The sequence below is a fragment of the Phaethon aethereus genome (assembly GCF_964289735.1).
Source record: "Phaethon aethereus genome assembly, chromosome: 7".
In the NCBI taxonomy this organism is placed as follows: domain Eukaryota; kingdom Metazoa; phylum Chordata; class Aves; order Phaethontiformes; family Phaethontidae; genus Phaethon; species Phaethon aethereus.
The window spans coordinates 36,425,734-36,449,204 of NC_138583.1; the positions used below are offsets into that span (position 1 = coordinate 36,425,734).

Genomic DNA, 23,471 nt, shown 5'->3' on the forward strand with positions numbered 1-23,471 from the left:
AATTGTCAATAAATCAGTTTGGGTAACTTAAAATAACATCTGACTGAGTTTCATTGTACCATGTTAAATACTTTACCAGAACCATATATTCCTTTTTAGTATATAAGAGGTCAGATTATCTCTTACCCAGCTATAATTTTTTTTTTTAGTTCTTCAAATCTGATCAGGTTGTGTAGCCTAAGGAAAAAATCAAACAGAATAAGCTGTTTTTCTTTTACTGTTCTTGTTTTTTTTCCGTGGAATTTGTACATGTTTTGCAGGGGAAGTTGATCAGGTTTCTTTTTAATCAACGGAAGGGAAGAGATGATGCATAGTAATGTCAAGTTAATAATTGGGAAACACTCAGGCACTGTCTGCAAAGCGAAGGGGGGAACTGCAAAAAAAGAAAAAAAAAAAAACAACTGCAAAGGCGGGGGAAAAAAACATGACAAAATGTAACGTGCCTTTTTCTGGTATTACACTGTTGCATAACAAAGTTTCTCTCTCAAAAATGCTTTCCTGAAATAATGGCACCTATACGACATCTGGAAGCACCTCGCTATCTGTACAGCAGACAGTCTGATCACACTTGAGTGACTGCATTTCTCAAGTCCGTTTTTCCCTTTTGTAAAGCGGCACAGTTAATCACTCTGTCTCAACAGTATGCAAGCTTCAGATAAAGAGTGGTAATTGAATGAGATTTTTTTATATAGGCTGTACACAGTGACCCAAATTCCAGTTTGACTGTGACATTTTTCTGACCGTGAATTATTCTGGATATGCACACATCTGCAATTACAATAGTATAAAAATGTGCTTTGCCTCCAACTTTTTACTCCCAGTCTATGAATACAAGGTTCCATGGCTGGTGTCACTGCCACAATTTGGGGTTTTTTGATAATGGGTAGCCTTCACGGCACCAGGCTTGCTGGCATCAGGTGGAGTTCACCTTTGTCAAAGGGGAAAGAGGGTCTTTGCTCAGAAGCTAGCGGGGCTCATTGACAGAGCTTTAAACTAGACTTGAAGGGGGATAATATCAGGCATGACAAGCTGTGGGGTGACACACCAAGATGAGAGGGATGGGGTGCTAGCGAGGGCCCTCAGCCTGTTGCTCTGAGAAGTGCTGGCTACATTGAGACTCCTGAGGTTAATAGGAGCCCACAGGGAAACACAAGTGAAACACCTCAAAGGAATTAAGGGGTGTTCCTCTAAGAGGATGACAGGGCTGACAGCCCAGCTGAAGTGCCTCTACACCAGGGCATGCAGCATGGGCAACAAACAGGAGGAGCTGGAAGCCACCGTGCTGCTAGAAAGCTACAATCTGGTTGCCATTGCTGAAACTTGGTGGGACGAATCCCACTACTGGAGTGCGGCTATCGATGGCTACAGGCTGTGAGGAAGGGATGGGCAAGGAAAGAAGGGCAGAGGTGTTGTCCTCTACATCAAGAAATGGGTTGAGTGTGAAGAGCTATCTCTGAAGAATAGCCACGAGCATGTTGAAAGGTTACGCCTAAGAATTGGCGACTACAGCAACTGTGTCTACTACAGGCCGCCTGATCAAGGGGAGTCTATTGATGAAGCCTTCTTACTCCAGCTACAGGAGGTATGGCACTTGCAGGCTCTCATGCTGCTGGGGGACCTCAATCACCTCAAATCTGCTAGAAAAGTAGCATGGCAAGCTGCAGGCAATCCAGGAGACTCCTGGAGTGCATGGAGGATAACTTCCCATGCCAGGTAATAGATAGCCCTACCAAGGGGGATGCCACACTGGGCCTGTGAGACAGGGATTGGGGGAGCAAAGTCCCTCCCACTGTAAGAGATCAGGTTCGAGACCACCTAAGGAACCTGAACATGCACAAGTGTATGGGACCTGATGAGATGCATCCCAGAGTCCTGAGGGAATTGGCTGATGTAGTTGCCAAGCCACTCTCCATGATACTTGAAAAGTCCTGGCAGTCAGGTGAAGTCCCTGGAGACTGGAAAAAGGGAAACATTGCACCCATTTTTAAAAAGGGTAGCAAGGAGGACCCTGGGAACTACAGACCCACCAACCTCACCTCTGTGCCTGGGAAGATCATGGAGGAGATACTCCCAGAAGTTCTGTTAACGGACATGGAGGTCAGGGAGGTTATTCAAGACCGCTAGCATGGCTTCACCAAGGGCAAGTCCTGCCTGACCAACCTAGTGGCCTTCTATGATGGAGTGACCACATCAGTGCACAAAGGTAAGAGCTACTATTGTCATATGTCGTCTATCTGGACTTCTGCAAGGCCTTTGACACAGTACCCCACAACATCCTTCTCTCTAAATTGGAGAGATATGGATTTGATGGGTGGACTGTTGGGTGGATGCGGAATTGGTTTGATGGTACATCCAGAGGGTAGTGGTCAATGGCTTAATGTCCAGATGGAGACTGATGACGAGTGGTGTCCAGAGGCGGCCACATAAATGCTCCGAGGGCTGGAACAGCTCTGTTGTGAGGACAGGCTGAGAGAGTTGGGGTTGTTCAGCCTGGAGAAGAGAAGGCTCCTGGGAGACCTTATTGCAGCTGCCAGGGCTTAAAGGGGGCTTACGAGAAAGATGGGAACAGACATTTTAGCAGGGCCTGTAGCGACAGGACAAGGGGTAATGGTTTTAAACTAAAAGAGGGCAGATTTAGACTGGATAGAAGGAAGAAATTTTTCACACTGCGGGTGGTGAAACCCTGGCCCAGGTTGCCCAGAGAGGTGGGAGATGCCCCATCCCTGGAAACATCCCAGGCCAGGTTGGACGGGGCTCTGAGCCACCTGCTCTGGTTGGGGATGTCCCTGCTCACTGCAGGGGGTTGGACTAGATGGCCTGTAAAGGTCCTTTCCAACCCAAACCATTCTATGATGCTAATCCATGTACAGCAATTCAGTTTGTTCCTCCTATGTAATAAATGTCAGAATAAAATGCAGTTACTGGCTACAATTGAAACTAAATTTAAAGGAGCTGAAAATACCATTTTTAGTTCATCTATCTTATCGCACGCATCTCTGCTGTTTATCTTTAAACTTTTTTACCCTTTAATTATTTTCAGAAAAATCTTAAGTTATTTTTCACAGCGCATTGAGACCTTAACTGTGGTCCCTGAATTGGCTTGGACGCTCTATCTTACTACGTGCTGTCTTGCGCGTTTTCATTTGCTGTGTACTTGCTGTTGCTCCTTCACTCCAGAGGGAATTTAATTATTTTTTATGGTTATAGATTTAAACCCACCCTGTTATAATAAGAAATTTGCAGAAATTTAACTGCGAAACCTGCAGTCCACGTGCCTAAAGGTAACTGCCAAATATAGTTTAAAAAACCAAAATAGACCTTAACTTCGTGGAATAACAGGATGTCAGCACCACCTAGAGGTCATGCTCCAGCTTTAAAAAAGATCCAAGTCGGGCATTTACTTTTTAAGTATATTTCCGAATCTTAAAAATTAGTTTTGAAACTCTAGTTAAGTCACTGAGCTACTCTAAGTTTTCTAAGACTCTTGCTGCTTGTACGCCTGGAATAGCAATGGCAGCGAATTGGTTGACGACGAAACAAAATCGCCCTTTTTCCCTGCTGTTCTTATTTACGATCCCGGTTTACTCCTGAGGAAGCCATGATGTTAGAGGGAAAAAAGTGCATGATCTGTTAACTTGTCCAGTGAATAATGAAAGTGTGAGGCTTCTCTTGATGCTACTGACTGTGGGAAGCAATTACAGGCAATCAGAGTATAGTAAAAAATAGCTGAAAAAAGAAGAAATTGAAGAACTGATACTTTCGGAGAACCTGCTTTCTCATACTACAAAGTAGCAAAACTCAAACCGCAGCACTAATGACATACATCAATATTTCAAATAATTTTCATTTCAGATAAAGAGCTGATGTTTTCCTATGATAAAACCAGTACAAGAGAAGCCTTATTGCTAATAGTTAGATATTCAGTCTGGTAAGAGTAGTCTTTTTTGAATTAAAAGCAAGTATGTGTTAGATGATGGCGAAGATGTGCCCACTCAAAACATGGGTTCTTGCCTGAAAGACGTGCATGTGTCTAGCAGCATAAGACAGTAACTTTCTGTAGGAAGAGGTCTTGAGCTGAGCCAGTCGACTTTCAATTACTGCAATTTAAAAAACTCTGGAATGTACCTGGGAAACTGGTTATCCAGGACGATGCAGCTGGTCAGAAGAACCTTTAAAACGTCTCGCCCGAGTACAATCTCTTCAACTCCTGGTCTGGAAAGGAAACATCTCTGCTGCTTTTGGCAGGCAGAGTAATGCGACACAAAGATATGAGCTGGGAGGTAATCGGAGTAATCGCAGCTGCAGGTTGAAGGAGGGGATTACAAAACCCCAAACCCAAATGGTTTGAAACTTCATTCTTTACTGAGCTGCCATCTTAATAGCTTTACTTTTTGACTTTGAGGTTTTGCAATTGCATATATAGGTTCAGAAGTCAAAATTCTATATGGAAATGAGTTAAAAGTGCATGTGGCCTCATAGACTATCTCCTGTCATAAAAAATGCCTGTATTAGTAAAAATGTTGATATTCAAAGGCTAATTTTTTCAGGCTTTATAGGAAGTCTATATCATAATGGATGGAGAAATTAGTGAGCACACCACAAAGGTGCGCTCTGAAGGTGTGGGACAGAAATATTACCGTTCTTATAAAGATTCCATATTAATTTGAGGTGGGAGAGAGGGAAGAAATGAAAGAAGGGGAAATTTGGACAGGGCATTTTCAGTCTGAAAGTTAAAATGAAATTAAAAAAAAAAATTAAGCCCTCTGTCCTATGTATAGTTTTAGCTTTTATCAGTTTTACTTAATGTTGATATTTATGCGTATTTTGGAGCAGCTATATAACTACTTAATGGTCCAAGTCAGTAAAGCTGCTAAAGTACTTCTGAGATCTTCGGTTGAAGTAATGAAGGCTGCTCTCTGGAAAAGTTAAGTGTGAGTCCTACTCTGAAACTGAATCATGTCCCACATGTCTGCCTTGGTTTTACACTTTGGATTTTCTGTGCAACCTCGCTGAGAAAAAGGAACTGCTACTCATTTGTAAAGGCATTATGTAATGGTGTAGTAGTAGTTGAATGCTGCTCTTCAAAGTGGTACCTTTGACACTGTAATTAGGGATTTGCATTTAAAACGACTGTCAGCACTGTAATTTTACATATCAATATGCATAGTGAATGTATCTTTTAAGAATTTAAACCACTCTGTTGTGCTACATTCCTGTTGCCCCCATTCTCCTAATGGTAACCGAGCACGTCAGGACACCCAGGTCACCTCTGTTCTCAATAGGTGGGTGTCAGCCACGTGCTTTCATAGCAGCACATTTGTTTTCTCTAAGTTAAGATTAACTTCATAATTAAGTTTCAGCGCTTGATTTACAGTCCCTGCCTGTAGTGTAATACTTGCACTCTACTCCTGTAATCCTTGCTGTAGGATTGCCCTCTGACATCAAGGAAAAAACACAAATACGTACTGAATTTGTTCAGATTAGCAATTGTTTCTTGGGGCAGGTTGCTTGGTTTCATGGGAGGCTTTACAAAATGATGCTCATTCATTTATTTTTAAATGATGCCAACAGCTATGCTTGTCAAGCACCAGGGCTGAATTCACATCTGGAAAAGAACATGTAGTTTTAAATCCCCTGGTTTGCAGCCATTCTCTTTCAAAGTAATAGCATTTTTTCTGTATGTAGCAATGAATCCAGCAACGTTTTTTAAAAGGTGGGTTTTTTTGGTTTGGTTTGTTTTCTTTTTAAAAAGTAAATCTTTGTTTAACAAGATAGAGAAGTCCTATAAAGTAGGGAAGTCCCAGGTTTTTGGGGGGTGAGGATGTTACATCCTGGCCAAGAGTATGCAGGACAGCATACTTTTTTTCCCCACGGAGAATCTGGGAGAACGCCGTTAATGAATGAAGCAAAACGATAACGCAGTCGTAATAAACCTAGAAACGCTTTCTGCAAAGTCCGAGCTATTTAAGTTTGCTCAGAATAAAGGCATTCTGGCCATCTCAAACTTCCCTCTTTTCTGGCCAGGATCCTTCTAGTTCCAGACTATAACGTTAACCCCCTTCTCCCTCTGCCGAGCGTAGTCTTTTTTCATCCTTTACTTGCTTCTTGCTTCCCAGCCTTTCCACGTGTGGCCTGATGCTCAGCCCGCGGCCGCCGCCTCGGCCTCAGTGTGCAGGCGCGACGCCAGCGCCCTGCGGCGAGCGCTGCTGGCTCCCCTCGCTCCCGCCGGTGCCCGGGAAGCCGCTGGCGGCAGCGGCTCTTGCCGCAAGGCGTTTTGCTGCTGTCCGAAACTGAGATTAGGAAGGCGGTAAACGATACATCTCGGGTAACGGGGCGACACCTTCATGGGCATCCAGGAGAACTTAATTTCGTAATAGGTGACATAAAGCACGCCGTCGTATTTGCTGGAAAGGCCGATCTCTTCTGTCCTGACCCCTACTGTGAGCAGGGCTGAGGCTGAACATGGGGGCAAGTTCTGGATCCCCGACAAGCGGTATCCAAACCCTCACACCTTTAGAAGAATTTTTAGCACATGATCTTATCCTCTTACGAGGAGCAGCTGAGGGAACTGGGGGTGTTCAGTCTGGAGAAGAGGAGGCTGAAGGGAGACCTTATCGCTCTCTACAAGTACCTGAAAGGGGGTTGTGGTGAGGTGGGTGTTGATCTCCCAAGTAACCAGCGATAGGACAAGAGGAAATGGCCTCAAGTTGCACCAGGGGAGGTTTAGATTGGATATTAGGAAAAATTTCTTTACTGAGAGAGTGGTCAGGCATTGGAACAGGCTGCCCAGGGAGGTGGTGGAGTCACCGTCACTGGAAGTGTTCAAAAAACCTGTGGATGTGGCACTTCGGGACATGGTTTAGTGGGCATGGTGGTGCTGGGTTGATGGTTGCACTTGATGATCTTAAAGATCTTTTCCAACCTTAATGATTCTGTGATTCTGTGATCTCTAGACAGAGCCTCCTATCATCGAGTTCTGTTTGAAAAGTAGGAGATGAAATATTTTACTAGTGAAGTCTCTCAAGTGTAAGTATTTTTCAGAGCACATTTTCATCCTCTGTGACTATTGATAAATGTCTTCTGGCTCGAAGAGCTGTTTTGTGTGAAAACATTATGATGGGTGAGAAATAACAATTTCTGGGTTTATAGTGTTTTTCAGGTGCAAGGCATTTCTGCACAGATTAGATAGGTAATTAACAAATATATTTTTCAGTAAACTAAGTTATTAAACCCCCCAAAGACTTATCTCAGTTATTCTGGAAAGGAAGGTTGGTTTTTTTCAGTTTCGTGTGCACTGATGTGAAACCTATAAAATTCATATTATGAAGTATTGTATTTTTAATACTCAGTAGAAGATTCACATCCTTACCTGGTTTCAGAAGCACAAAACATAACAGCAGAACGTGCTCAATACTAGTGCATTTATTTGAAAGTGAACTGCTAATCAATCGTTTTCACATAAGACCTTGGGATATATTTTATTTATATAAGTGGTTAACCCTTGACCATCTATCAACAAATGCACTTCCTTTTTCTGTGCTATTTATTTAAGAAAAAATATTGGCTAGTGTATTACAGGTCTTTAGTAGTCTGTAAAAGAGCTTGAAGCTGTTAGTGATGGCTGAACTGTGCAAAAAAAGAATCGTACGTCACGGAAAAGGTAAGTATACTCAACTGGTGTTTCAAACTTCTGTGTGAGAACACTGTAAACTTGCAGAAGTTCTTGAAGCAGTTAAATATTTAGCTTAAGATTTGCAAACTTTCTAAGATGAACAGTTAAGTAAACGCTTTATACTGTCATCAACTGATTAATCCTTACTTGAGGTGAGGATGCATTCATTTCACTTAAGTTTTGAACTAGGGTACTGACTTACTGAATTATAACCATTCCAAGGGGGTTTCTGTCAACAGGGCTTTTGCTCATGTATTTTGAGCCGCCCTTCATGCCTCGCCTTTGCTCCCTAGAACGACTGATACCAAAGGATACCAAGCTAAAAAAGACACAAGCATCCATGGAAAGAGGATGACTGGAAGGAGTTTTCCCACTGCAGGTAAATTTTTCCTACCTATGGAGATAAGGCTCCAGTAGCTTCAAACAGTAAGTTATCTGACAAAGGCAATGTGATAGAAAAGCAGATAGCCGTTCTGGGCCGGGTAGGACTAAGCCCCACAGTACTTCACTGATCTTTGAGTATTTTACTCTGGATTCCAAATAGGAGCTTATAAGATCTTTCCTGAAACTGTATTTTTTTTTTTAAACAAAAACTGTTCCTCTTTCCTTAAAGACTTGTCTTTATTTAAAAGTAAAGGGAAAAAAACCCAAACAACAAAAAAACCCAAAACAAACCCCAAAGATTATTAACAGTAGCCAGTAAGTAATGGATAAACAAGTAATAATTTGTAAACACTTTGCCATGATATCTCTCCATGTGATATATATATATTTATATACATATACTTACATTTTAAAATATTTAAACTTATAAATCTTTTCCAACTTTTCTTGGACTTATTTTTTTTACTACTAAGGGATTTTTGCTGCAAATTGTTCCAGATTACTACTTTACTACTTTGGTCACTTCAAAAACCAAGCAATTCTCCTGAAATCTCTTTCCTTGCAGAGCACAGAAGTAAGGGGTTGGTATTGGAGCTTTTATTGGGAACGCCGGAGTCTCGTGGCTTCCCACCTTCAGCTACTAACCACGCAAAGTAAGTTTTGCACATTTGTGGTTTTGTGGTCACAGATTGATAGGATTTTATAACGTTCCCTGGAAAAAAATCGGTTTCATTTCTGACACTTGGGATGCTGCTTCCACCTGCTCAGGTGGCTGGTTGTTGAAAATTACTCCACTTTTCGTAGGAGAAAAGACGTTGTATTCTTCTGCACCAGTGCAGTTGCTGGCATCCTCCATTCCTTGGTCGCAGCTCATCTAACAGTTAACAGCATTTCATCTTGCCTAATGGTTTGTAAAGTTCATTAGGTCCTTGGTTATGGGGTGTTTGACCAAGATACATTTAAATAATTGCATACTGGCAGTCTGTTCAAAAGTTTAATCGGCTCAGAATTAAAACAGTGGCTATGCTCAACTTCCAGCTATTAGTGCCTGTTATACCTTTCCTTGCCAGCTTTGGGAATGATGTTTTTTCCCTTGGAAGTTTCTCGCGTGTGACCAAACCGCCTCCCACCCGCCCCGGCCGGCGCTGGACGAGCTTGTGCGGCGCCGGGGCCGCTCCCTTCGCGGCAGCGGCCCGCTGGCGGGTTGAGGGAAGGCTGGGGATGCTTTTTGGCTTTTTTTTTTTTCTGTATGTGTTTGTTTTTTTTTTTTTCCTTTCCGTTAATTAACCTGGTGCTAATTGCTGGTATCCACCTTGCCCTGGGGCTCCGCGCACCTCCGGTGAAGCGAGGGGGCGAGCAGAAGCCGCCCGTCGGCCACCGCCTCCCGAGCCCCTCCAGCGCCGGGAGCGCCTCCGGCCGCCGCACGCGGGAGTACCCGCCCTTCCCGGCGGGAATGCCGCACAGTTGCGTACATTTGCATATATTTGCATATATTTGCATATATTTGCGTACATTTGCATGCGGCGGCCCTGCCCTCCGCAGCCGCTCTTCCGCCCGTCTCCTTATCGCGGAGCCGCGTTAGCGGCGGTTACTTTAGGTCGCCTTCCCCGCAGTTCCTCAAGCGGGGAAGAGTCTTCAGCTCCGGCCCCTCGCCGCGGGAGCGAGCGATCGGCCTGTCCGCCGCTCTCCCTTCGTCTCCCGGGTTTTTGGTGCTGCACCGCGGCCCCCGCCTTCGCCCCACCGTTCAACACCGAGTTTAGCAGCCCCGTGCGGTAACGGACCGTTCCCGTTTACCCCAAAAAGACGGGGGTGGGGGGGGGCCTGTCACGGCCCGGGGAGGCGGGGGCGCCGCGCCCGCCGCCCCGCCCCACCGCCCTCCCCGGCCGCGCCGCCCCCCGCGCCGCCACTTAAAGCCGCCCGCCGGCCGCGCCGCGCTCAGCGCCCCACGCCTGCCGTCGCCCCGCCGCCGCCGCCATGCCGCTGTGGGGCCGGAGCCTGCTGCTGGCCGCGCTGCTGCTGCCCGCTGCCGCCGCCGCCGCCGCCGCGCCGCCGGCCGCCTGCCCGGAGCGCTGCGAGCGGTCGCGCTGCCCGCCGCTGCCCGCCTCCTGCCCCGCCGGTGCTGTGCTGGACGGCTGCGGCTGCTGTCGCGTCTGCGGGGCGGAGGAGGGCGAGCCCTGCGGCGGACCCGGAGGCGGCGGCGGGCCGCCCTGCGGTGAGGGGCTCCGGTGCGTGGTGCCGGCCGGCGGCGGCGTGCCCGCCTCGGCCACCGTGCGCAAGCGGGCGGCCGCCGGGCGCTGCCAGTGCTCCAGCAGCGAGCCCGTCTGCGGCAGCGACGCCGTCACCTATGGCAGCCCCTGCCAGCTGCGGGCCGCCAGCCGCCGCGCCGAGCGCCTCCGCCAGCCGCCCGTCATCGCCATCCAGCGCGGAGCCTGCGGGCAGGGTAAGGGCAGCCCCGCGGGGGGAGACCGGGCCGGGCGCTGGGCGCCGCGGAGGCGGGAGTCCGCGGGCGCCGAGGTTTGGCCCGATCGGCCGCCGCCCGGGCGAGGAGGGCTCTCCGCCTGCCGCTGCCGCGCCCCGGGGCAGAACGGCATCCCGCCCCGGCGGCGGAGCGCCAGGGCAAAGGGCTGGCTTTGGCCCGAGTCTGGCATTCGAGCTCGGTGAGAAACTGGAGCAAGAATGCAGCGTCTGTCGCCGACTGCCAAGCGCCGGGGGGCGAGGGGGAGGAAGAACCCTACATCCAGCCTCTCATCCCTCCCTCGCTCCCCCCGCGCAGGGAGGCGATGCCGGGCTCGGAATGGGGGAAGACAGGTTGCAGACCTCCGGAAGCCGGTACGGAGCGGGATCCGCGTCCCGCCGCCCGGCTTTGCGAAGTTGGAAGAAATATTTGTGTGCGCTCCCAGCTAGGCGCTTTGTCACAAAGAAGCGCTGTGGGAAATCAAGCCCGACGACGGAGAAGCTGTTAAAATCTGCCCGTGTCGGCAGGGCAGGCAGCCGCTGCCTTCGCCCCTCCAGGCAGGCGAAGCCTGAGCAGAGCCTGGCTCCGCTCGTGAACACCCGTCTGCGGGAGGGGGGGATGCTCGGAGCGGCGCGTTAGGCTGACTTCAGGGTTTTGTTTTTGAGGATGGGAGTGGCCGTCCAGAAGTAACAACATAACCAGTAGCGTTTTTTCTCCAGCGTTATTATTTGTTATTTCGGTTGAATCGGACGTAACTCGAGTGCCGCGGGACGGACGCTCGGTGTTCGTAGCGCGCACGAAGGCGCGCGGCTGGGTTATGAAACCGTGGCCCTGCGGACGGAATTGCCGGGCTGAGCCAGGGCTCAGCCCTGGAGGAATGATGGGTGCAGGGTGTGACACAGCAAGGCTAAACCCGTGCTGGGGGGCAGCCATGGGACGGTCTTTACAAGGCTCAACCCCTAGTACAGGCTTGGCTTGAACCTCCTAAGCTAAGGCTGTGCGTTCCCTCCAAGTCATTCAGCATGTTTAGGGCGTAATGTGTAAAAATTAACATGAGTTAAGCCTTTATTTCTGAAGTGGGAGTCACCTTTAGTAAGTCAGTGCTGTTTCACTGAGGATTGGGTCTTTTGACATAGGTTGAACCGTTTCTGCACTTCTTTCTTTAAAAACAAATCTTTTTCTAGATTTAACCATCATCTCTCCAGCAGAAGAATATTCTGACATATAGTAACTGTAGCTTGGGCAAAATACTGATCCTGCATCACAGATCAAACTTACAGCTTTGGTATCAATACAACCAATTTTTTTGTACAGGCGATTTTCCCCTCGGTTTCAAAGCTGTGTTGTGCTCTATGGAACATTGCTGGCATTTACTGACACTGGAGACAAATAAAGCTTTCACACCACAGATTCCTGATCTCCAGTATAATATAATTCCTTGTGATTTTTGTTCTCAAGTCATGAAACCAACAATTTTTTTTTTTCTCGGTCTTCTCTGCTGAAAGAAATTCTGTTTGCAGAATTTGGGCGGTGTTTGAGCTGGAGAGTAATATGTCGGTAGTACAGAAAGCGCATAGGTTGCGTATAGACCTTGTATAGAAAAACTCTGCTGCAGAGACACATCATGCGTACGTCTGGACAATCATTTTGCCCTGTTGCACCTCTGTTTGGAGCAGTGCTTATTTTCTTTATCACTAGGGATAAAAGGAAGGTGCTAGAGAAGCCGACCAGTGGCGCATGTTCATCCCTAGTCCAGAGCAAACACTGCCGCCAGCAAAGCTTTTTTCTTATGTAAAGAACATAAAATAAAAAGAAATGGAGAGTTAGGCTGTAAAGCGCTGTTCCCTGGAGGCAGATTGAACCATTGTTTTGAAAAGCCATTGCCTAATGTGTGACTCCTTAGAGTTGTTAACTTTTAATTTTACTTTGAGTTCATTTTCAGGAGTCCTTTTGCTACCTAGAGATGGAGTTATCTTTGGTAAAATATTTTTATGCTTTCGTGGTAACAGATCTATATAAATAAGTTGGCGAATACAGTGCAGTGGCCCAGGGAAATGAGGGAACAGGGATGTAGAGAAAGTGGAAAGCACTTTTGTTTGTTTTTAAGTTTCACGTCACTTTAGTAGCTGCTCAAGTACAATATTGCATAACATAAAGTAAAACTTCTTGTCGTCTTCAATTTTCATCTACTACAGTGGACTCCGGGTGCCGCTTTTGTCCTTCAGTGATTCTCAGTGCGTCCGTTCTGATACTGTTTATGAGAGGGTGCGGGGGGGCGGGGGAAGGTTGCGCGGCGCTCTGTGAGTAAGGTGGATGTTCTCTACGCAAAACGGGGACCGTGAGTCTGAAAAAGCTGGAGGCAAGTTTCACAACCCTCGGAGCTTGTTCTAGCCTTGGGCCTAAACGCAGCTGGGAGGACGGGTGCTGGCAGGGTGCAGCCCGGCGGCACCGAGGTGCCGAGCAGGTCTCCTGCACCGTGGTAATGCGCTCTGGGGCGCAGGGTCAGCCCGCGGCTCGCTCTGCGAGCCGGGCGCGGATATGCAGGCGCGGCAAAATGGGCTCTGTCTGCAGAAACCCCAGGAGCAGCGAGGGCAGAGGGGAAAGCCCGGCTGTGGCTTTTAGCCGGGAAATACATCAAGCCAGGCGGGGCAGGCGATGAGCAGGGTGACGCGCTGCGCTGCGCGGTGGCTGCTCGACCCCTTCATCAATGCTGCGTCCCCGCCTGGGGCCGCGCGCCCTTGCCGTCTCGCCCCGCCAGCGGCGTGGCCATGGGCAGCCTAACCCGCCGTGCCCGTCCTGCCGGCCGCGGGCAGCCGCCCCGGGGTGCCCTCTCTGCCTCCGGCAGACGGTGTGGCCCTGCTTTTTCACATCCGAACCGCTGGCAGACGCACGCTTGCGGCACCGGCGGGCTGTTTCTGCACCAGCCTGGGCCGGGCTGCTGAGCTTTCACAAAAGCATCTCTCGCGTCCTTCGCGGGGAGCGGTGGAGGGTGTTAAGGCCTGCAAAGCAGGTGCTGGTAGGTGCTCGGCTCGAGTGGGGCAGCACGGCGTGGGTCGGTACTGACGGAAATACAAAGGCACGAAAAGAAGGTGAACATCCTCGAGCAGAAACCGTGACCGTGTCAGTGCCGTCCCGTGCCCGGGTGTGAGGGCAGTGCAACGAGACCTCAGTCTTCTGTGTTACGAGGTTCATGGTGCTAGGAGGATGTTTTCTTTTTCTTCTGCAAATAATGTTTTTGGTGCTCTTAAATGCCTCCTGCTGACCAAGGGAAGAAGGCTTGGGATGTTCTACACACAACTTAAACCACTTTTCCTTCCCCTCCTCGCTTCTCCTGGCAAATGCTGGCAGGCGTTTTAGGACAGTGCCCTTCTCTCCCCGTTCTGCTCTCTGCACTGTAAAATAAAAACTAGCCTGGATTTATCTTTTCACCTTTAACCAGAGTAAGAAGAGAAAAGTTCCTCGTGGATGCTGCCAGTTCCTAACTCTCCTCTGTTCCTTTTTTGAACCAAATTTTTAAGTTTTCCTATTTTTATTAGATTTACCGTGTCTAGCAGTCCTCAGCACGCTAGCATCTGTCACAGACAGTTCATGCTTCTCCGTCACAGGCGTGCTCGCACCATGATGTCATGTCTGGAGTTTGATGTGAGCTCTTCTGGTTTGGATTAATCAGGTCATTCTCGCTTGCTTTGGGGGAAGGCGGAGGTGAGGTTAGAGGTAACTCCCAGCTCTGGAAAGGTGTGTGTCATTAACAGATACAGGCTTTGCTATTTCTTTTCATCACATTATAGTTTCATAGTTCCAGAGATGGGGGGAAATAAAAAAAAACCAAACAAAACCCATCACTCAAACTCCATTTCCTGCAAAGTGGCTGACTTTGTGTTTTGAAATGCACCAGGCGAAATTGCATCCAAGTGACTCTGTGTAATTATCTGGCCAAGAAAATTACCTTTGCGGTCAATAAACCATTTGTCATTAATTCTGTGTCCTTTAAAAGCAGAGTAAGAATGACATCCATGCAGCAGAGGACAGGAAAGAGCAGTAGTTGGACCTGCCTGAACTCCTTTGCCTGTAGTGCGGGTAGGGCTAACCAGCTGGCAGCGCCGAACCTCGCAGGGCTGAATAATCAGGGCAGGAGGAGAAACGTGGCTGAGCAATCGGGGAAGGTCGGGAATGAAGCCAGATATTTGTCAAGAGGAGAGCTGATATTGTTGTTACGATCTGGGCTTTCAGCTGTTTCCCAAAAGACAGTAACAGGCGCGCGGTGGTTCGCGTGCTGGAGGGACGTTGGGAGAGCTTCGCGGGTTGCTTGGCACGTGTTGAGTCTATTAAAAATGACCTGGGAGGACCAGGTGTTAGGGACTGGGCGCACAAAGGCACGCTCCTGCGCCGGTCATTTTTTAGCTGCCCTCATCTCCCTCAGTTGCTGTGTTTGGGTGGTCTGAAAGTCATTATCTTAGGACTTTCCTCCGTCTCTTTTGCAGCAGCAGAAGGGGAGGGAGGGAAGAGGCAGCTGAAGGCAATGGAAATAAATAGCAACATATTTCCAGAAGAGCACCGATTCCCAAGTGTGGGATTAAAAAGCTTTTCCGAAGCCAAGTATTCAGCTCGGAGAGGAGAGAACTGTAAGAAGTGGTTTGTCTGAAGAAGCTGCACCTTTTCCCCTTTCCACATCTAGATTTCCTTCCCGGGGAGCCGGCAGCAATTCTGTAGTCTCTAGACTTCAAACAGTCAAGTCGGTAAATACAGATTTGGAACAAGGAAAGGTTCAATCCTTTCATCTTCTGGGCTTTGAAATTTAAAGGTACCTGTGGACTGGACAGGAATACTTAAAGCCATGAGTAAGCAGTAGGACTTTTTTTAAGTAGAGCTTGGATGTGATGGAGGCAGCGTATCCCGAGCAGTTAAAGGAAAGACTCTGCCGTCCAAGAAATAGGAGAAGCTGGAAAATATTTTTCAAATGTGAATTTACATGTGCTTGGAGTGAAAGAAAGCAACGTTAGAAATAGAAACTCGGGTACTGTGGAGCTTAACCTTTGTTGCAAATAAAGTCATTCCTCGCTCCCATAAAGTGCTGGGGCCTCTAGGATCCCTGGCTGGACTTGGCAGTAAGTCCTGCAGTGTTTGTAACTGGGCCCAAGTGAATATCTAGTATTATTTTGGAGACTGTGTTCAGGATTTAGAAAAAAAGAAAGACTTTGTTTTGTCTTCATTGTGATTCCGACATTGGTTTGCCTGCCTCACAGAGAAGAATATAACTTAAAAAAAAAAAAAAAGGGGGTCTCAGCTCCCTGATATCGAAGGGCTATAAAATAATGCATTGATCTTATACTAACTGAAGATGTTGACCTCATATCTGCAGGTATCAGGAGACTTATCCTCAGTTTGTAAGATAGGACCCAGGTGACTAGTTATATTATTTAAATTTTAGTCAATTGAGAAGATCTTGGCTCGTGACTGGAGATTAATTAGGTGGCCAGACAGCGCGCGCGTTAATGGCAGCAGCGCTGGCTGGGGCTGTGCCGCGTGGTGTGATGGCAGGGCTGTGCTATAGGCACCCCGTTGAAAATTTTCTGCGTTACTAGTTAAGTAAACACTTGTGTCCGTCAAATTCTGTCGGGGTTTTTCATTCTGTCCGCTTCCCTGCTCTTGTACGGCCTTTTTTTTTTTTTTTTTTTGGTGAGGTGGGAGAGAGGGGTATGCGGTGAATAGTTCCTATATCCAGTTTTTCAGATGAGAAATACTGCTGAGACAGAGCTGTGGTGGTCAGCATTAAAAACTCTCCACGTTTCTGATAGCAACTGGATTTGCGCATATTTTTCCTGACAGACGACCGATGGATAAAATAATGCCTATTAAATCTAGTAACCATGCATAAAGTTATCCGACGGTCTTCAATTTGGAATAATTTATGCAGGAGAGCGTTAGGAGAAGCTCACAACGTTTTCCAGAGGCCGATGTCGTTACCCCATTTTACAGATAGCGAATCTAGGGCGGGGGAGGATAAAGAGCTTTGCTCAAGGTCAGCTGGTACGCCAGTAGCAGAGCTGAGAGCAAACTGAGCTTTTATGAGTCCCCGCTCATTTTTCTGCCCTTTGCCAGCATTGCTGCTCCATTTTCCATTACTTTTCCATTACTCTATTTCTTAAACTTGCAGGCTGCAGTTCTGGCTTCGCTTTGCAAACAGCATCGATGATCTGTCAATCTGTATCTGCAGAAAGTAATTTTGGAAAAGGAAAGAAGTGGGTGGACTGAGGACTAATAAGGAAGAGAAACCCAAACAACTCTCTCCCCTCCCACCATCCCACCCCCAAAATAAACGCAACAATCTCGTTGTTTGTGGTGGTAAAGGGGATGATGCATTCCTTTTTCCAGGACAACATATGCAGTGCTCGGTGTGTCTGCCCATTCGGTATCAGAGATCTGTATGTAGACCTCTACTGATAAAGGTAAAGCTTGGCTAACTCTCGTTTTTCGTTGTATTCAAACGGTAAAAGTGGGCAAGCAGAAATGACTTCTGAAGAAAATACAAAAAATATTCAGATGATCCATAAAATAAAGCAGAATAGATGTGCGGATAAGAAAGCCGCTAGGTAAATAGTTCATGTTGATAGGGGAGCAGCGAATATATTAATTAGCTCTAAATAGTGTAAAAATACGCATATTCGAGAGAGTGAACCAGAAACCCGCTCTCCTTTTGACCTTTAAGGAGAAACTAGATGTGCGGAGGGGCAGGGCGCTGCGCGACGGTGGCTGGCTGGCTCGCCCGCGGCGGTGCCAGCCCCGGCTGCGGTGCCCAGAGCAGGGTGGCAGGAATACCGCCTGCATCGCTCCAGTTCCCTTTCCCATCCTTCGGTTTCCCGAGTCCACACTAAAGCGACTCTGGGCGCTCCCAGGGTGATCCTTAAGACACGCGCAGAAGATGCTGCCAGAGCCCGGGATGGGTCCAGTATCTAGGTACTCTGTGGCTTTTGCGGTATGGTCGTGCCGAATTTATTCATCGCATCATTCTGAAGCACCAGAGTGGGAGAGGTTTGTGTTTTGTTACTGTTTTGAGGGTTTTTTTCTATAGATTTGAGCCTTCTGTGTATCATCTCTGTGTCACTGTAAGAAGAGTCCTGCCCCAGCCAGGTCGATGCTTCACCAGCCGCAGAGAAGCAGCATCTCAGGCAGCGTCTCTTAGGCTTGCATCTTAAGAGGCTTTTTTAAAGTTTCTCGTTAGAGAAAAAAAAGCTTCAAAAAGCATGAAAACAAGAAGTCCTTTTTATTCCTCGGTGTCTTCATACCAGGATTCCTGGTAGTTGAAACTAAGTCTCTCTTAAGCAGGGATTTCTTCTAAAGACGCAGTGCGAAAGTTTCTCACGTACTTAAAAATGAGACCTTAATGGTCTTACAATGTTAAGAGGGATTTTCAGGCTCAGACAGCTGTTGGTTACGTGTAGGGTATAGGAGTTACCGTGGTGGTGTTACCTAATAGGCGTTTTGGGGATGTTTTGCTGGTTCTCTGCCTGTGATGAGCGGAGCTGGGAGGTAGAGCAGGGTGATGGGCTGAGTTGGAAGGGATGTAAACTGAGCAGGGCTGGAAAAAGGAGAGGAGACATTATTCCTGACTCATCTGTTGTATTTTCAGCCTTCTGCAGAGAAGAGAATACCACGTCTGCTTTAACCTGTTGACTAAAATACTCTTTTCATCGATCTGCAGGAAATCGGGCAGACTCTTTTGCATAACTAACCTGACTTACATTTCTTAACGTTTCCAGTTCAGACAGGGCTACCGTTAACGATGTTTTCGAGCTCGGCACTCTTTGCCCTTGTTCTGAAACACTCTTCACCTTTTCTTTTTTTGGTGTGTGTCTGAGCACCTGCCCGCACCTCGCCTTCCCTCCTCACCTCCCGGGCAGACCGGAGCGCCCGTGGGGAGCCGTGCATCTTCGTCAGCGGGCTGCTGGCTTGCGACTAATCTGTCATCTCCTGCCATGCGCCTGGGCTCGGCGGTGTATTAATAATGGCAACGCTGCTGCGGGAACAGCGTGTTCCTCCTCGCAGGGCTGCGTTCCTCCGGCCCGGGGCTCCAGCCGGGCTGTTTATGCAGAAGTTGGGTTTCCTCCCACCTCACCGCTGGTGTTTACAGAAGGAATCGCAGTTTCCTGTTGGGTTCGATGGAGCTGTCGCTCCGCTCTGGATGCCTGCCCTCCCTGCTGACACCCAGTTTCTTTTTAGCCTCATCAGCTTTGCAAGTCTATTGCTTTTGCTCGCCGCTGCTATAATTGTGAGACTTTTTTTGCAGCGGCAGCTAGTGCATGTGGGTTATAGAGGAATTTCTGGCATTTCTGGGAGTTTTTATATACGTATTTTCTCCCTCTGAGGTTCTGCAAGGGTTGCTAAAACCCGAGACTGTTCCCATGAGAGAAAGTAGGGCTTATGCCCATTTTAAAGGTAAATCCAAGACACTGAGGATTCAAATTACTTTTCACAAGTTGCACAGAGACTGAGTAACACAGCTTAGGCCAAGGCGCACGCATCCTTGGTGTTCCTCCTCCCGCACGGCGTCCCAACCATTTGACACCTATCTAGCAGTTGGGTAGTTGAGTTGCAATAGAAGATACCTCTGTATCTGATTCACGTACTACTTACTCTGCCTTGCAGACAAGTGGTAGGAAAAGTTCCTGTGTGGCCAAAATTTCAAGTTTGGTATCTGAAGTTATACAGGAGCTTGCTGCAAGCAAGCTGTAGGCACACTGCCCGAGGACGTTGCCTATTGACGGTTTTCAGCGGCAAGAAAATCTTGAATCATGTTGGGATTGGGTGCAGAAGAGGCTGGACCAAAGTTCTCCGAAGACTCTGTGCTTTATTATCTTCAAATAATTGTTTTATAAATGCAGAAGAGCTCTGTATGTGTCGTTCTTTTCGTAGCCTGGTCATTCAGGTGTTACCAATATCTGCTTTTACTTAGTCCTACACTTGCACTGTCAGTAACTTACCCTCTTAAACTCTGATCGTGGTGAGCATTAATGTGTGGCCAGTAGCTGGGAATAGGATGCACGCAGAGACCAAGCTGCCCAGTGCGTCGCGGCAGCCCTGCGCCACCGGCAGGAACATCTTGCTGCTTGGTGGGGTTTGTCTTTTCCCTGAAAAGCAATAAAATCAACTTTTGTCCTTGAGAAATATAAATTAGAACGTGGAATTTATTCACCTTAGGGCTTTTGAGTACAAAAACGATGTCATATGAGTGACCACACGCTGGTCTGATAACTGTTCTGTGTTACCATTCGAGAGCTGTTTTGTTCTACAAACTTTTTATAGGTTCCCTATTTTGTTTGGCTTGGCAGCTTTATTTTGGTTTGTTTAAAATCACTGATTAAAATTAATGGTTTCAGGCTTTTGGATTAGCAGGGAAAATACAAATTTCAAAGCCTGTTACTTGCAAGATCTCTGTCGCATGTGACAGAGTCCTTGTTAAAGGTTGCCAAGAAAGAATTGATCATCTAAATATTACGATGATGAAAATGGACTTTATTTTCCCTTTGCAAGTTTGTTTTCATGCCAAAAAGCAATTTTATTTTAAATTCTCACTTCAATCTTGCAGTGGTTCTTGCTGCTGGAAATATTTTAAGGGAATACCAGATTTGTGCAGTTTACTATTTGGTAGAATGAAATGCTTGAAATCTCTCCATTATTTAGCGCTGTGAAAATATTTCTGCTTTTAGGGATGTCAGTAATACAGATTTTCTTCTCAGAAATCTGTGAATTGTCTTTAGTTTCTCCTTGGAGTATACAGGGAAAAAATATAGCAGATGTAATAGTGGCTTTATTAGCAAGGTGCTGCGGTTTAGACCTCTCAAAATTCCCTCCATTGATCTGAAAGTCGTTCTTAAGCAAATTGTCTGCAATACGTAGAATGTGGCTTCTTATTTTCTTAGAGTTTTCATTGCGTAATATCCTCTTTTCGTGTATTACACGATTTACCCTTGAATAGGAAGTGGAATATTTAGGCTTGCTGTTTTATGTAATTAAAAAAAAAAAAAAAGAACGAGTGGCAGCAGATTCCCATACATCACTTTTTCCTCGTGTCTCTCCAGCGGCACTTGCTGATACCACCATTTTCAGTTTTCAGTGTGAGCTAAGCACATTTGCTGGAGTTTTTGTTTCCATAGTAGCGTCAGAGGTTTTAATGTTTTCCTATATGACATGAATGGGAGTTTGTACAAACACCAGCGGTTGGAGTTTTATTTGGGAGGGTGGAAGTTCTCCAAGTAAAACTTTACGGTCCCGTGGTTTGTGTTAGTAGTCACCGATTCTGCCAGCCCGGAGGGTTCGTGAGTGCGTCAGCCCTCCTGGTTTTGTCCTGCAGAGAAACCCAAACCCAAGGGGCTCTTTCAGCCCCTCGGGTGTGTGTGCACCTGGGATGCTGTATCTGAATACAACGTTAAGCAAGCAGTACAGGAGGAAGTACTCATCAATTTTCAGCATCTTGGGTAGCTGAATACATTTAGTTAGCCCGTGAACTTCAGCAGGCTGCGGAGGCTTTGCTCATCCTTCGTCTTACTGGCCAAGGATTTCATAGAATCACTTATGATCATTATGGAGTTAATGGGGAAAGGTGGAGTAACCACAAATCCCTCGATCCGAGCCCCATTTTCTTCCTCCGGCACCAGCCTGGTGTTAGCAGACCACGGACCCCACCAGCTGGGGTGGTAACACTGGGTCTCTTGAACGGGGCGGGGGTGAAACAGCTCTCCTGGCTGAGCGTGCTGCTGCTCGGGTGCAAGCATGAAGCAATCCCAAAGGATGTTTTAAGGTGGTTCCCCTGGAAGAGCAGGGGCGTTGCACCTTTCCTAGGTGAAGCACCTTTCTTGATGAACCTGGAGACTGCTCTGGTGCGCCGCTGCTCTGCCCTCCCTGCAATCTGCATACGAGCATCCTCTTTAGCAGTTACGAAATGACAAATACTGATAGTTGCAGCTCTTGGGTGATTACTGTTTCATGGGAAGATGTGGGGTTTTTTTAAATCTTAATGGGAGTGAAAGTTTCTTGCTGTTTTTAAGGAAACCGAAGGCTCGATTCCAGCCTGAAATCTGAGCTTTTTTGACTTAAGACATGAGGATATCTGGTGTGGTCACATCAAGTGAGGGTGGGGGTGAGAGACTTGCTGGTGTTTGCTGGGGTGTGCCTTCCCCCCTGCCCTGTATCTAGGATAAAAAGTCTCATTGAATGAGAGAATTGTATTGCTTCTAACTTGGTAAAACCCTGGCCCGGGTTGCCCAGAGAGGTGGGAGATGCCCCATCCCTGGAACCATCCCAGGCCAGGTTGGACGGGGCTCTGAGCCACCTGCTGTGGTTGGGGATGTCCCTGCTCAGGGCAGGGGGGTTGGACTGGATGGCCTTCGGAGGTCCCTTCCCACCCAAACGGTTCTATGATTCAGACAGTGGGAAGGAGAGCGGGGATGCTGAGGATGCCTCGGCACAGGCTAGCTGCAGAGGATGCAGAAGAGAACGGGCAGCGAGCTGAGCCTGTCCCGATGCAGGAGAGCAGAATGCCCTTGTTTGAAAGGGGGAAAACACAAGAAAACCGGGTGGGAAAAAGATCCTTTTCTGACTGTGATGTGCCTAAAACTTTATGTGAAGAGCTGTTCTCATGCGAGGCGGACCTATGCCGAGAGCAGACCTTGCAGAACAACAGATACAGTTCTCACAGCTGAAGGGGAGAGGTTACTTTTATGAGATTTCTGTCTCCAAAGCATCCTTTCAGTTTAGCTCAAAATATTACCAAAAGCATCATAAATGAGATGGCAGCATTAAAGCATCGATGCCATTTTGAGTAATGACCTGATCAGAATCTAGATCTTAATATGATTTTTGACTCATCTTTATGAAACCAAATTATTTCAGTTGTTTTCAGCCGAGTGTGCTTTTTTTCCATGGCTTGGTATTCTGTCTTGCCTCCTAGTAGTTTGTTTACCGATATGAGCCCTATTAATGTCTGTTGGCAGAAATTTTCCGTTTCATTCGAGGGCTGACAGCCAAGACACCTTTGAAGTCCTTGAAGAATTAGTTGCCTTGGGATTTTTTCATGCTGTAACCTGTTTATGTTTTTTTAAGTCAGTTTTTGATCACTAACTGAATTCACAACAATCATCTTTATAATGTCATTAATAAAGGTTTGTTATCCATGGTCATGGGCACTTAGGGCATTTTGCAATAGTTCAGTGAAAACGTTACAAAACACAAATAATCACAGCATATAAATAGAAAGGGGGACAGTCTGCAAAGATCTGAACATCAAAGCCTGAAGGTGTTTAGGAATTAGACCTTTATTCAAGCCCAACTTTCAATGTTCAAAAAAACTCCAAACAAAACAAACAACAAACCCAACCCCAAACACAAAGCAAAAATAATGAAAAGACTCTACTAGGAGCAAACCTCCAGAAGGGTGCGGTTTAAAGAAAAAAAGAAAAAAGCCAGAAAACTGGTGTAACTTTATTCTTATGGATTCAGCACTGGTTTTACCAAAGAAGCAGTTTTTAACAGAGAAATCTACATTTTGGGGACTAATTTAAGTATGGAATTAAAGAGCTACCAGCCTGCTTGTAGGGTGCCTGTAAGTCAGGATGACGTTGTGGTTAGATGTGTGTTTCAGAATGCACAGACAGTGGGGATTAAATAGTCAAAACTGTATCATCAAACCAAATTTAAAGCTATGGATGGCTTTTTTTGTTGCTTAATAGTCAAGCACAGTCCACTAAACCACTACAGAGTCTTCAGCTCTGTAAACCTGAAAACTTGGAGCGTGTTGCACGATACCCACTCCACTCCTAAAACTGTATTTTCTACTAAAACCATGAACTATCAGTACAGCTGGAAAAATGTGTGTGTTAGAGAGAAGAGGAAGGTGTCACCTGAGAAGTTCTGGATTTCACCACTGTCTTCTACGGTGGCTGGTGATGGCTGGAAACTACCGTATGG

At 46.9% G+C, this 23,471-nt stretch overlaps 1 protein-coding gene across 1 annotated transcript in view; it reads left to right on the forward strand.

Moving 5' to 3' along the window:
- Positions 1-10,030: 10,030 nt before the first annotated feature.
- HTRA1 (HtrA serine peptidase 1) overlaps positions 10,031-23,471 on the forward strand; it is a gene marked incomplete at its 5' end in the record, with an annotated part of 34,264 nt that continues 20,823 nt past the window's right edge. The window contains one exon of the mRNA XM_082002089.1: positions 10,031-10,496. Coding sequence (XP_081858215.1) covers positions 10,031-10,496 — 466 coding nt within the window. The remainder of the gene's footprint in view (positions 10,497-23,471) is intronic.